Raw genomic sequence first — 12,221 nt, forward strand, 5'->3', positions numbered from 1 at the left:
CTATAAATTTTCATGTAAATATATTGTTTTTAACTACCTTTCAAAATCCGAATCTAGCCAGTTAGCCAAATGATTCTACGAAAGTAATTTTGATTCATACGAGAAATGTTTTCAAAGAAAATCTGGATCCGAAATGTTTTTACGAGAATTTGTATCCCGAAGCATTACAGAGCCCATTCATTTTCGTTCTTTTCAGATGACCTGGTCAAAGATTTAGTTATATGACGTTAAATTTTAAATTTAGGCCAAAAAATCAAAAGCCCGTCTAGCTCAGTCGGTAGAGCGCAAGGCTCTTAACCTTGTGGTCGTGGGTTCGAACCCCACGGTGGGCGATTCTGTTGTTTTTCCTTTTTTTTTACTAGCTGATTGTATGTACCTGGTAAGCTACTGATTACATGACAGCGACAAATGGTTGTTATCAAAGTTTAGTGGAACACGTAAGCCCAACTTTTGGAAAAGGCAGTCAGCTATCAGCCGAGCGATACACGTGTATCTATCGAAACAGATTAAGCGCACTCTGCCTGTCATGCCAAGTCGCCAACGGGCAGATGTTTCTAGTAGCACGTTTTATCTATTGCAATGCAAACCCGTGTGCCGCCAGTCTATCGCAGACACTCAGACTGTCGACGGACGACAGGTAAAGGTAGGCCACTAGGCCTAGATTCTCCGATGCGTGAGATGACGAGGGTGAAGGAGCTGGAGTGCTGGACGATGAATGGCACAGGAGCGCAAGCGCACTCCTGTTATTGGTACGGACTGGGCCTGCTTTGATAGATTGCCTCACTTTGGTCGGGCGTCCCGGGTCCATGCGATGTGCTACTCTTGTGGTGCGTTTGGTTGCGAGGACGAAGTGGGACGGGACGGGACGATCCCACTTCGTCCCGTGTTTGGTTGGAGGACAGGTGGGACGGGGACATCCCTACGAGGGAATATACCCTCCAGATGCGGGATGCCCCTATCCCATCAAAACGAGCGGACGGGGGCATCCCACTTCGCCCCCGTCACGCGCCGTCCGTCCGCACCGGTGGAGGGGGCGAGTTTGGGCGGCGGGAGTCGCCGGCGGAGGGGCAGGCGCGGGCGAGCTCCACCGCGGCCGGCGCGGGCGAGCGCGGCCGGCGGGTGGGAGCTCCACCGCGGCCGGCGCGGGCGAGCGCGGCCAGCGGGCGCGGAGGGACCGGCGCGAGCTCGCGCGGCTGGGGCCGGCGGAGGCGAGCAGGGCCGGCTGGCGGGGGCGAGCACGGCCGCGGCCAGCGCGGGCTCGCACGGCTGGCGGGCGCGGGCGAGCGGGGCCGGCGGGCGCGGGCGAGCGGGGCCGGCGGGTGCGAGCTCCACCGCGGCCGGCCGGTGGAGGAAGAAGATACCTGTTAGTATGACAGGTGGGCCCCACGAACGGTGTTAACAGAAGAAGAAAACGGTGCCTGGTGTAACTGAAACGAAGCGGGATATTGGCAAGGACAGGCAAGAATGCATGGCATCTGGGCACCTGCAAAGCCGGCGCGGGAAAGAGATGCTCCTGTGGTATGGCTCGTCTCGTACTCTCGTAGGTAAGGTACAAACTACAAAGCTTGGGCCACAATTCCAAATGAAAGCAACTCGTCGCACCATACAAAGTACAATCCAAGCGCGAAACTCTGAACTTCCCGTCAAGTTTTCCTTCTTCGGCCAACGGCGATTGGCATTAGCGCGTCTGCCGGCGACTGTCTCGTCGTGGAATTCGTGACGCCAGTTCGTAGCCGGTGAATGAAACACCGACCCGCTCGGGGCAGGACGCCAAGGCACAGGCCGGAATGTAATCAATTCATTGGCTGGGCTAGTGGGCCTTTGCCTTTCTCCTCTAAGTAATTCAAGGTGCTGAGGTGGCCCAGCATGGCCCGTGTCTCTTCGGGCCCTGTCTCTTCTCCCCCTTCTCCTCTCTTCCTCCCGACGCAGACCGAGCGACAATGCGGCGTGGGGCGCCTGGCTCTCGGAGCTCTTGGACTCGGGGAGATGGGGATGATCTCGCCCTCCGGCGGTAGGTAGGGAGGCCGTCCTACCTTCCCTTATTGGTAGGTCTGCCACTGCGAGAAACAGGCCAGACCCCGGAAACGGCAGGTGAAGCTGAAGGTTTCACGCGGACTCCGATGGCGGTGACCACGGCCGCGGCCGTGCGCCGGCTCTGCGCCACAGGACAGGTGCGGTCCGCCCTAGCGGTGCTCGCCCGCGGGGCGAAGTCCGGCGACGCGGCGCTGGACGTGGCCGCGTGCACCGCGCTAGTCCAGGGCTGCTGCAGGAGCGGCGACGTGGCGGAGGCCCGGAGGGTGTTCGACGTAATGCCGCTACTGGGCGTGGCCCCTAACGAGGTTACGTACACCGCGCTGATCCACGGCTACTTCGTTCACGGGCACAGAGAGATGGGTCTCGCCTTGTTTGAGGAGATGAGGAGGGGCGGGGTCGAGCCGAACCTCTACACCTACAACTGCTTGGTTGGGGAATGGTGCAGAACGGGGGAGTTCGAGCGCGCTCGTCTCCTGTTCGATGAAATGCCCGTGAAGGGCGTCGTGCGCAATGTTGTCAGCTACAACATCCTCATTGCGGGGCTATGCAGGCACGGCAAGCTGAAGGATGCAGTTCAGCTGCTGGAAGTGATGAGAAGGGAGGGCATCCGTCCAAGCATGGTGACATTCAACCTTCTTGTTGATGGTTATGGAAAAGCTGGGAAAATGTCCAATGCCTTGCATTTCTTCAACCAGATGAAGGCGTCAGGGTTCCCACCTACTGCAGTGACATACAACACGCTCATTGCTGGGTTCTGTCGTGTTAGAGATATAGCCCGGGCGATCAGAGCTTTCGCGGACATGAAGGAGCGTAATTTGGCTCCAACAAAAGTGACATACACCATACTCATTGATGCATTTGCTAAGGAAAATGAAATGACCAGGGCATTCGAGATGCTTTCAGAGTTGGAGAAGACTGGTCTGGAGGTGGATGTGCAGAGTTATGGTGTTCTCCTGCATGCACTCTGCATGGAAGGGAGGATGGTGGAAGCCAGGAAGCTGTTTCAGTCAATGGACTCGAAAGGTGTCAAGCCAAATAATGTGATCTATGACATGATGATCTATGGGTATGGGCGCGAAGGTAGCTCATATAAGGCTCTGAGGCTGATCATGGAAATGAGGAGGATTGGGTTGGTCCCAAATGTTGCTAGCTATTGCCTGACGATTCGTCTTCTCTGCAATGAAGGAAAGTGCCAGGAGGCGGAGACCTTGGTTGATGACGTGGTGTGTGCTGGTCTACAAACAAGTGAATCCATCCACAGAGTATTATTGGACGTTAAAGCAAGATTGGATGATTCTACAGATGTCCCTTTTACTTAATGTAGTCAAGCACGTTGTTTCTGTTATCTGCCAGGTCATATGTTACTATAGTTATCATGCCAGTGGGAAGATGGTATGCAAAGGAGCAACCCAACATAGGGAAGCTGAACTGAAATCTGTCTTGTAGCAACATTTTAGTCCTTTATTGAACATCCCTTCAAGACTAGCCAGAGTGGTTGGCTCCTATTTGCACATCAGTGAAAGATAAAGATCCACGTGCTGAAACGTTTTCCTGCCAGAGGAAGGTCAGTATTCTTTCTTTCTTTTAAAAAGTCAGTATTATTCATGTACTACCAATTGATTTGTTCTGGAGGTACCAAGTTTGCCAAGTCGGTTCTGTCAAAAGAAAAGTTTGTCAAGTCTGATTTTTTATTTTCCCTTGTTAATCAGAGGTCAACCTTGGATATGCTGGATGAGTTCCTCAAGGCTCAAGTCTGATTTTTCCATTGTCCATCAGAGGTCAACCATGAATATGCTAGATGAGTTCCTGCTTATACGCAATGATTGGTTGCCAGCCACATTTTGGTTTTTGTTAACTGCATGTCATTTTCTCATGACAAAAACAATAACAACTATTTCCTGTTCATACAGTATTTCACCTGAACGAGATTCCTGTACATGTGCTTGACTAGAATAGCCTTTCAGATTGCTCTGTTGTGATACCTGTTTGGTGTTTGCTCAAACGGATCTTTGTCTATCAAATCAAGTCTTAGAGCAGCGGCATATCTAGCAGAAGATTATTGTACTGTTCTTTAAAAACATTTGTGTTACTTCAAGTTGCCAGTTAAACGCTCTGCAGACTGCAGGACTGCAGTTGCCAGTTGCTGAATGCTCTGCATTCTTCATTTGGATGCAGAAAGGAGAGACGACTCCACCACGTCTGTCATTCTGCCCCCGCCATGACGTAACGATCTCATCAGTGGCGTACCAAATCACAGTGTATTTTTGCATTTCCCTCAAATCTGCGCACTGATCGAAGTTTCTGACTTCTGAGTTCTGAGGTTCACGGAAGTCGTTGATGAACCAGATCGATGGATACAGTATCATGTAAATTGTAAAAGTTCATTCTTGAAAATTTTGGTTGTAGTATGATCCTTCATCACGGTTTACCGTGCCAATGTTGATGGTTAATTGGTTATGTATAAAGATCGTGAGTCGTGACGAGACCCCGCTGTATTCCAGAGAAGCTGCTGCTGTGCGGTTTGAGCCGAAGCCGACGACCGCGGGACGCTGCCGCCCACCCTGGATCGAGATCGGACGGCGCAGGAGAACTGGAAAGGGATCAGGACGGCTGGATGCCGCGGGCCCAGTTCGTTCCGCCGCACCACCGCACACACGAGGGGGAGCCGTTAGGGGTTCAAACTCCGGGCCCGCAACGGTAACCGGGCGGCGTTAGCGAGCGCAACAAACCGCTGGTTTCCGTGATACAGGCTGGCCGGGCAACCGACGCCGCCGTCAGCCCCCCCGTCACACGGCCGTGGCGTCCGTCATACGTTTCGTTCCGTCTCCGAGCCGCTTTGCTCCCGTTTATCTATTCCACCCCCTTGATCCCAAAAAATTACATAAAAGGACACCGCAAACGGATGCTGCAGATGAAATATATCTGGCGTCCCTTTGCATGATTTTAGGCACGGAGTTATATATGATTGCACGTTTTAAACGCTCGAGTTTGTTTCCATAAAAACCCTCGAGTTCTAGTGAAAGAGACTCTGGTGATTTTTTTTTACCGCAGTTATTATGATGTTTTAGTTGGACACACATGCCTCTTTGCCCCTTTCATTGCCGTAATGGATTAGTAAATAGCGTCATACTTCAGGGGTCGATTCAGAAAAGAAGGCGGCTAGTAACGCCTGTTCCTCCTCCTCTTCCCCTGACCTTCAACGGGCGAGGTTTTTTGAAAGCATCCTCTGGCGTTTCCCCTTCAACTCCCCCCGACACCCAACCGAAGCCGTAGAGAGAGGCAGCGAAAAGCTTGCTCTTTTATACCCTCCTAGGGTTTCGGGCCTCGCCTCCCTCGCTTCGCGCCATCTCCCGCCTCCCCTCGCCGCCGATCGATTCGCCGCCCGGAGCCCCAATTCGATCCCCTGGTCGCTCGATCCGGGATCCGCCAGATTAGTAAGTCGGCGTTTCGTTCGATCTGTTTTGGGGCATGGTTGCCCTGTGGGATTTGATCCGAACTTTGGTTATTTTGGCGGTGATTTTCCGGTTTTAGGTTGTCCCGGTGATGAGGAGGTGATGATGGGGGCGATGGCGGAGGTGGTGCAAGAGGGGTGCGTGGAGAATCGGCAGCCCCTGGCGGCGTCGAGCTCCTCTGTTTCGGATGGCAGCAGCTGTGGCGGCGGAGGTCCGGCTGGGACGTCGCCGCTGGTGTCAAGCTCGGGGAATTCCATCTCCGGTCTGAGGTGAGTCCTTGCCCTTGGTTGGTCATATCCGAGGAGGGATCTGGGCGCTTAACCGTTCGATAGTACCGTTTGCCTTACCTTCTATGGATGCTTGCTCTGGTTGTGCCCCATAGTGGTGGGTGTTATGGGGATCTTATGGGTGGGGCGGTGGTTTTGTGGTTCTCCAGGTGGTAATTTGCCTGGTTCGTGGTGTGATGAGTGTTTCACTTGTAATTTAGAGAAATTCTCACTGCTAGGAATGCTGTCTTATTGGAGCATGGGACGTTTGTTGTGGTGGTTGTTGAGATGGGATTAGTGGACCTTTTGTCTTACAGTTTGCTTGCTTTGTTAAATTTGTGATGGGTGGCATGCTAAACTCATATGAGTTTATGGAACATAAATGCACCGCATGCTGAATTCATACCAATTCAAGGAACGGCAGTACTGGTAATCTGGTATGCTGATGATGTTTCAGTGTGCCGTGGTGGTTAGTTCAATGGCGTAGGCTGCTGTGTCACAGTGCTTTGTTGTTTATGATGTTTGAACTGCTGTGATTGCTGCGCTCTGTTGTTTGCTTGCGTGTAGTACCTGTTGTATTGATGTCAAAGGTGGTGTTTTTTGTGCTATTTCACGACTATTGAGGTTTTAGCAGCCTAGTATGGTCATCCTGCAGTGTTGTAGATAGGGACATGGTTTAGTCATTGTTTTCATAACTTCTGCCTTGTATTTATGTGGTCCTTTTTATGGTGCTAGTAGTAGAGCACCTACTGTAGTGGTAGTGGGGTCTTAGCGGCGTACGGAGCAGCATAGTGGTTAAGAATGTATGATGCTATAGTGATGGTAGTGGATGATGTAACATTTATAAAAAAAAAAACTCGACCAGGGGGAGACATGCCCCCCTGATTTTTGTCTAAGAAGATTGTGCCGCGATTCGAACCCGGGCTGGCTCAGCGAACCCTGTGGCGTGTTCGGCTGACCAGTTGCACCGTGAGAGTGTTGGCTGATGTAACATTTGTAATGGCTGAATTTGTGGCAGTAGCAGTATTGCAAACTTTTTTTTTTTCTAAATATATAATTCTATATACATGTTAAATGTTGATATTTGAATGCATGCAGTACTGATTTTTTGGCTCATACTGAACACAGTCCCTGCACTGAAGCTAATCCACTATGGCCCACTGTCTTCTATGTGAAATTCTGTTCCTGTTTTGCTCAGTCAGCTGTTCCTCAATATTACTATTTTTCCTTTATGGCTTGTTTGGATGTCTCAAACCCACCCAAAAAGAAATGGGAATGGCTAGGCTGCCCCACTCAAACATTCCCTTAGTGATGGTCCTGATGAACGGTGCTACGAAGAGTGAATGCCCACTGTCTTCTATGTGATGATGGCTATACTAGTGAGCCGTTTCATTGGTGTAAATTTAATTTGTTGTGTGTTAGTAGCTGTACTTAATAAATTTGCCGGGGGTTACTTGTTTTGTTGTCAGTACCTTGTTGCCGATCTTCCCCAATACTTTTTCAGTAATTGCAACAAACACACATTATGTTAAGATTTGCTTGTTCTCTGGTGTCTAAATAGTGGAGACAGAAATTATGGCATATTAAGGTCGCCCATTTAGGTGTGGATTTTCACGTATTTGAATACATCTTTTGTGAGAATTGAATGCCTTGAAAACTAGTTTGTTTTTTTTTCTAATTATAACTGATACAAGTCCCTTTTTTTTAAAAAAAAGATAAACCTGTTGTGCCAGTAACTTCTGCTTGATAAATATACTCTCTCTTTAGCTAATATAGATTCTTCATTATGTTAGGCGAACAAGTGGGCCGATAAGAAGAGCTAAAGGTGGCTGGACACCAGAAGAGGTCACTATTTTACATTCTTTATTATTATAAAGAATTAAAGATTAAAGAGTCTATGACATATTGAAATGCATATATGCTGAAATTCATGCGAATGTCTAGTTTGGTTTACTGACCTATATAACATGAAATGAACTGATGAACATATGCATCAGTATCTTAATGCACCATGCAAGAAAGTTCCTTTTGTTGTTCTATTTATCATTTGTGATTTCCTTATTGTCCATGTCCTGACCTGTTGATGTTTCTTTTGCTAGAAGTTTCTCTTTTGATTATTTTTGAACATATTTATGAACTGTTTATAATTGACTTCAACATATGCCAACAGGATGAAACACTGCGGAAGGCAGTTGAAACTTTCAAGGGTAGAAACTGGAAAAAAATAGGTTGGCTCCTCTTTCCACTCTGCAGCTCATATATTCATTTATCCTTGAAATAAAGTTTCATGATAATTTGACTTGGCATTGTATGTTTAATAATATAATTCTATGGTGTCTTTAAGCCAAGTGTGCCCATCAATTAGGGAGGCATGTCTCTTTCTGATATATCTTTATGCTATGCACAAATTGACGTTAAACATGGCTTCACCTTATTTTCTCTAATCAACTGTCTATTTGCTATTAAAGAAACATTTGTATCTAACACTGCAGCCTACGCTATTTTATCTTTCTCCTAGTAGAGGTGAAATAGCTGATCTTGAATCTAGAAATGAGCATGATTCAGGAAAATACTGCAGTAGCTTTTGACATGGAGACCTTAGAATATGTATGGTACAGCAAAGGTTCTCTCCTGCCATGTTTGAAGCTCCACAGGCACTCTCACTAAGGAGCTAAATTTGATTGAGCATATTGTTGATTCTATTAAAATGAGCCTAACTGTTGCATATGTATGTGTGACTACGAATACCAACCGAGGAAAAAGGGTTAATAAGAAGTAAGAGCAGTTTTTGGCGCTCTTTAGCAATGCTGAATTATGGCATTATCTCTATTTTCCATGGGTGGTAGCTGGTATGGGTGCGCACGTATTGTTTTCTGTTATATGTTTTGGTGGATGTGAACTCACAAAAGGTATCTGTATCTATTTATGCAGCTGAATTCTTCCATGATAGGACAGAGGTACAATGTTTGCATCGCTGGCAAAAGGTCCTCAATCCCGAGCTTATCAAAGGCCCTTGGACTCAAGAGGTTTGTAGCTGCAGTGTTGATTTCACTTTCACAAAAAAAAAAAGAACTGCACTTTTCATCCATGACAATTGAGGAAGATGTTATATCTATCATTTTCTACAGGAAGATGATAAAATCATTGACCTTGTGCGCAAGTATGGACCCACAAAATGGTCTATCATAGCAAAGTCATTGCCTGGCCGCATAGGCAAGCAATGCCGAGAGAGGTACTCATCCAATCATGTACAGATTATTTGGAAGGTTGCATGCACCATTCTTAATAAACCTTCCAATTGATATTATGGGAGTGCTTACCAAACCAGATGCGCCTTTTCATTATCATATGCCCAATTAAATTGTTCATATGAATACCTATGCTTGAAGTTTTAAAAAATGGACTGCATGCATCCGAGAATGTCACTTATGTTTAATTGGAAAAATTAAATTAAAATAGTTAGTTTTGTAGCCTAGTTACTTCTATGCAAGCTGCTGGATGATTTGAGGAATCTTTGTCATAGTGTTGGGTCAAATTGGTTCAGTGTGAAAATGGTAGGAGACGGGCTGCTGTTAGTCTTTCTTTTTTTTGTTGTGCTCTGTTTTCTTTTAGCTTTAGTTGTTCTATGCTCGTTATCTGGAACAGGGTTAGCACCCTCTCCGTTTATCTGCCATCGTTGGCTTACAAACTTAGGTCAGGCAGGTCTGGTCCCCTTTTGCCCTCTGTTTATGCATTGTATGTTTGTACCCAAGCTTGAGATGGTACAATGCATGATGTGAATTTATGAGCTTATATTTCTAAACTATTGAAATTGTAGGTGGCATAATCATCTGAATCCAGAAATAAGGAAAGATGCTTGGACTCCTGAGGAGGAAAGGGCACTCATTAATGCTCATCGAGTGCATGGGAATAAGTGGGCAGAAATAGCAAAAGCTCTTCCTGGAAGGTACTAATTGACAGCTTACTTCCCTCTGGAAAATTTCCTTTTTTCTTCTGTTAAGTTTATAAAAAAATCAGTTTACTCTTCTCCGTGGACCTTGTGAATTGAAATTGTTGTTTTTGCAATTGTTTGGATACCTGACTTATTAAAACGTGGGAACTGCACGAGTCATCAGTTCTTTTTAATATTTTGAAGAAGACATAATGGTGCCATGGACCATGGTAGCTTATTTCAGGAGTATGCTCTATACTTCATTAGTTGTATTAATTGTAAACAACTGGATCATTTTAGTGGAAATGACTTATGAAATCATTGTACCATAATAACCATGCAATGATAGATTTGAACAATGAATACCGTGCTATGAAGATATCAGGATGCTCTAGAGTCATGTGAATACCATTATATTTGTAATTACAGGCATCACTGCTTTGTGTCATCAATGCATCACTGCCATATACATTGTTTGATTTTCAAAGTTTTACAGAGCCTTAGCTTTGTTTTCCTCTCTGCACTCTGAATGAAATCGGTTCTCTGGATTCTGGAACCATGCTGATACTACCATTTGTTCCAGGACTGATAATTCTATAAAGAATCATTGGAACAGTTCTTTGAGAAAGAGGCTAGATGCCTATGGTGCCAACAGTTTTCTCGCAGCTCAAAACCTTCTTGCCCATGATGATTTCAAGGATCAAATGAGGCCTATTGCTATGGGCAACCGTCTTGATCTGAACAAAGTGCCCATTATTGGTTCAAAAGATGTCCCTGGGAGAGCTCACCGTTCCATTATCGGTTCACTTTCACAGGCATATAATTTGAAAGACTCCTCTGCATTCCTTTCTCTTTCCATACCAACTGCGCAGACTTCATACGAAATGTCATCACTAGTTGATGGTTCTGCTGTTACGTTAGCGGCTCAAGGTCTTGAAAGTGACTCTGTCCGAGGCAAGGGCCTAGAAATCGATTCCCTTCATGAGAAGGGTTTTGAGGTTAGCTCCACACCTGATCCTGTGGGGAAGGGCTGTGCCATTCAATTAAAATCTGCACCAGCCAAAAGTGGTACCAAATCATCTTTGAAGAATGAGTTGTATTCTACCCTAGGTCCTCTTTGTTATCAGATTCCTAACATGGAAGAAGTGGCCCCTATCAGTTCCTCGCTCCATTCTGAAAATCATGGTTCACATCAAACAACACATCATAGCAAGGATGGACTTAAGTCACCCGATGGTTTTACTTCTCCGTCTCCAACGATTGGCAAAGTGTCAAGTCCACTAACTGTTGATTCGATTCTGAAGACTGCTGCTGACAGCTTTCCATGCACACCTTCAATATTAAGGAAAAGAAAACGTGATAAATCAACACCTACTTCAGATAATGAATTGAAGATGGGTGGAGTAAACACTGATAGCTTTTACACTCCTAATGGGAAGGGAGCCAGTACAAATACTCCAGGGTCGTTTAAAACTGCACTTTTGTCACTGGGTCCTCTTGATGGGTTATTGACATCTGTAAGGAGCTCTGATGCTTCACCTCCATATCAGATCAGGTCAAAAAGAATGGCTGCCATGAAATCAGTTGAGAAACAGCTAGATTTTTCAGCAGATGGATTGGATACTTCAGGTTCTGAGATTCTGAACTCTCCTTGCCATAATTCTCAAGGTGCAAATTCTAATAGGACGTAGCACATACAGCGATTTGGATGTAACCTAATTCCTTGATTTGCAGGTATGCTATCTTGAACATCTTTAACAATGTATTGTCTGTTTGGTTTGGTGTGTTTTCTAGTCAGCATGTAGAGTTCATTTTCCTTATCAACTGTCCGGGCACTCAGGTTTGAGTTATCACATCATTCCCATAATTGATTATTCTTTTCCTTTCAGGAACTAATCTCAGTGTTACGAAGTATGATGGGACACATGAAAGTTGCTTCCGAACTAACAAGCTTCACACAAATGTCCCGGTTCAAGCCAAAATGCAAATCAAACGCCACCAGGTGGAGAAAAGAGACTCCCACAATCGAAACGACATACTGAGTACAAAAGGGGCCATCAATTACCCTGTCATCTCTTGTAATCAGGGTGTACAAAATACTGTCTAAATTGGACACTCCATAGAAGATTACATTGTTTGCCGCATTTTGTGAACTTACAGCTAGGAGTTCAGATTGTAGAAGCCCACAGCTGTGTACAAAGAAGAAAACATAGCTTTAGGAAAAAAAAACATATAGCTGAATAAGAGCTTCCCCATTGGAATGTCAAATCGTTTTTCTTTCTTTCTTTCAAACTGTGCGTTCCGCTTGTTGCGGCAACAGCTAGTGTCTGCTCTTTGTAATAATAAAGCCTGATTTGTGGGCTACATTCTGGAATTCTGGCAAGGGTTTGTCAAGAAACTATGACAGGAAACATGCTTCGTTTCAAGGTTGATAGCATCTTATGTGCTTCCATACTTTGTTATAAAGGCATTACATTAGTTCTCTGCTGCGAACTGTTTGCTACACATCGAAATCAATCGTGCCTGGTTTGATATGGT

The 12,221-nt window shown here is 46.0% G+C and overlaps 2 protein-coding genes and 1 non-coding gene across 4 annotated transcripts; all 3 read left to right on the forward strand.

The window, feature by feature from the left end:
* The first annotated feature begins 259 nt into the window (after window positions 1-259).
* Window positions 260-332, forward strand: TRNAK-CUU. The gene has a single exon. It is a non-coding gene; the product is annotated as a tRNA-Lys (tRNA).
* A 1,552-nt stretch (window positions 333-1,884) lies between these two features.
* Window positions 1,885-4,581, forward strand: LOC101759629 (pentatricopeptide repeat-containing protein At4g11690). Of its 2 annotated transcripts, none has more exons than XM_022826520.1 (2): window positions 1,885-3,598; window positions 4,210-4,581. In XM_022826520.1, exon 1 carries the CDS (start codon window positions 2,121-2,123, stop codon window positions 3,351-3,353), a length of 1,233 nt encoding a protein of 410 aa, XP_022682255.1. In that variant the 5' UTR covers window positions 1,885-2,120; the 3' UTR covers window positions 3,354-3,598; window positions 4,210-4,581. The 2 variants fall into 2 exon arrangements, with proteins under 2 accessions (XP_022682255.1, XP_004970535.2); XM_004970478.3 differs by lacking the exon at window positions 4,210-4,581 and adding an exon at window positions 3,744-4,148.
* A 646-nt stretch (window positions 4,582-5,227) lies between these two features.
* Window positions 5,228-12,170, forward strand: LOC101760031 (transcription factor MYB3R-2). The gene is made up of 9 exons (XM_004970479.2): window positions 5,228-5,468; window positions 5,566-5,755; window positions 7,546-7,597; window positions 7,923-7,980; window positions 8,684-8,778; window positions 8,881-8,984; window positions 9,570-9,698; window positions 10,267-11,417; window positions 11,573-12,170. Exons 2-8 carry the CDS (start codon window positions 5,589-5,591, stop codon window positions 11,372-11,374), a joined length of 1,713 nt encoding a protein of 570 aa, XP_004970536.1. The 5' UTR covers window positions 5,228-5,468; window positions 5,566-5,588; the 3' UTR covers window positions 11,375-11,417; window positions 11,573-12,170.
* The last annotated feature ends 51 nt before the right edge of the window (window positions 12,171-12,221 follow it).

The sequence above is a fragment of the Setaria italica genome, chromosome V (assembly GCF_000263155.2).
Source record: "Setaria italica strain Yugu1 chromosome V, Setaria_italica_v2.0, whole genome shotgun sequence".
In the NCBI taxonomy this organism is placed as follows: domain Eukaryota; kingdom Viridiplantae; phylum Streptophyta; class Magnoliopsida; order Poales; family Poaceae; genus Setaria; species Setaria italica.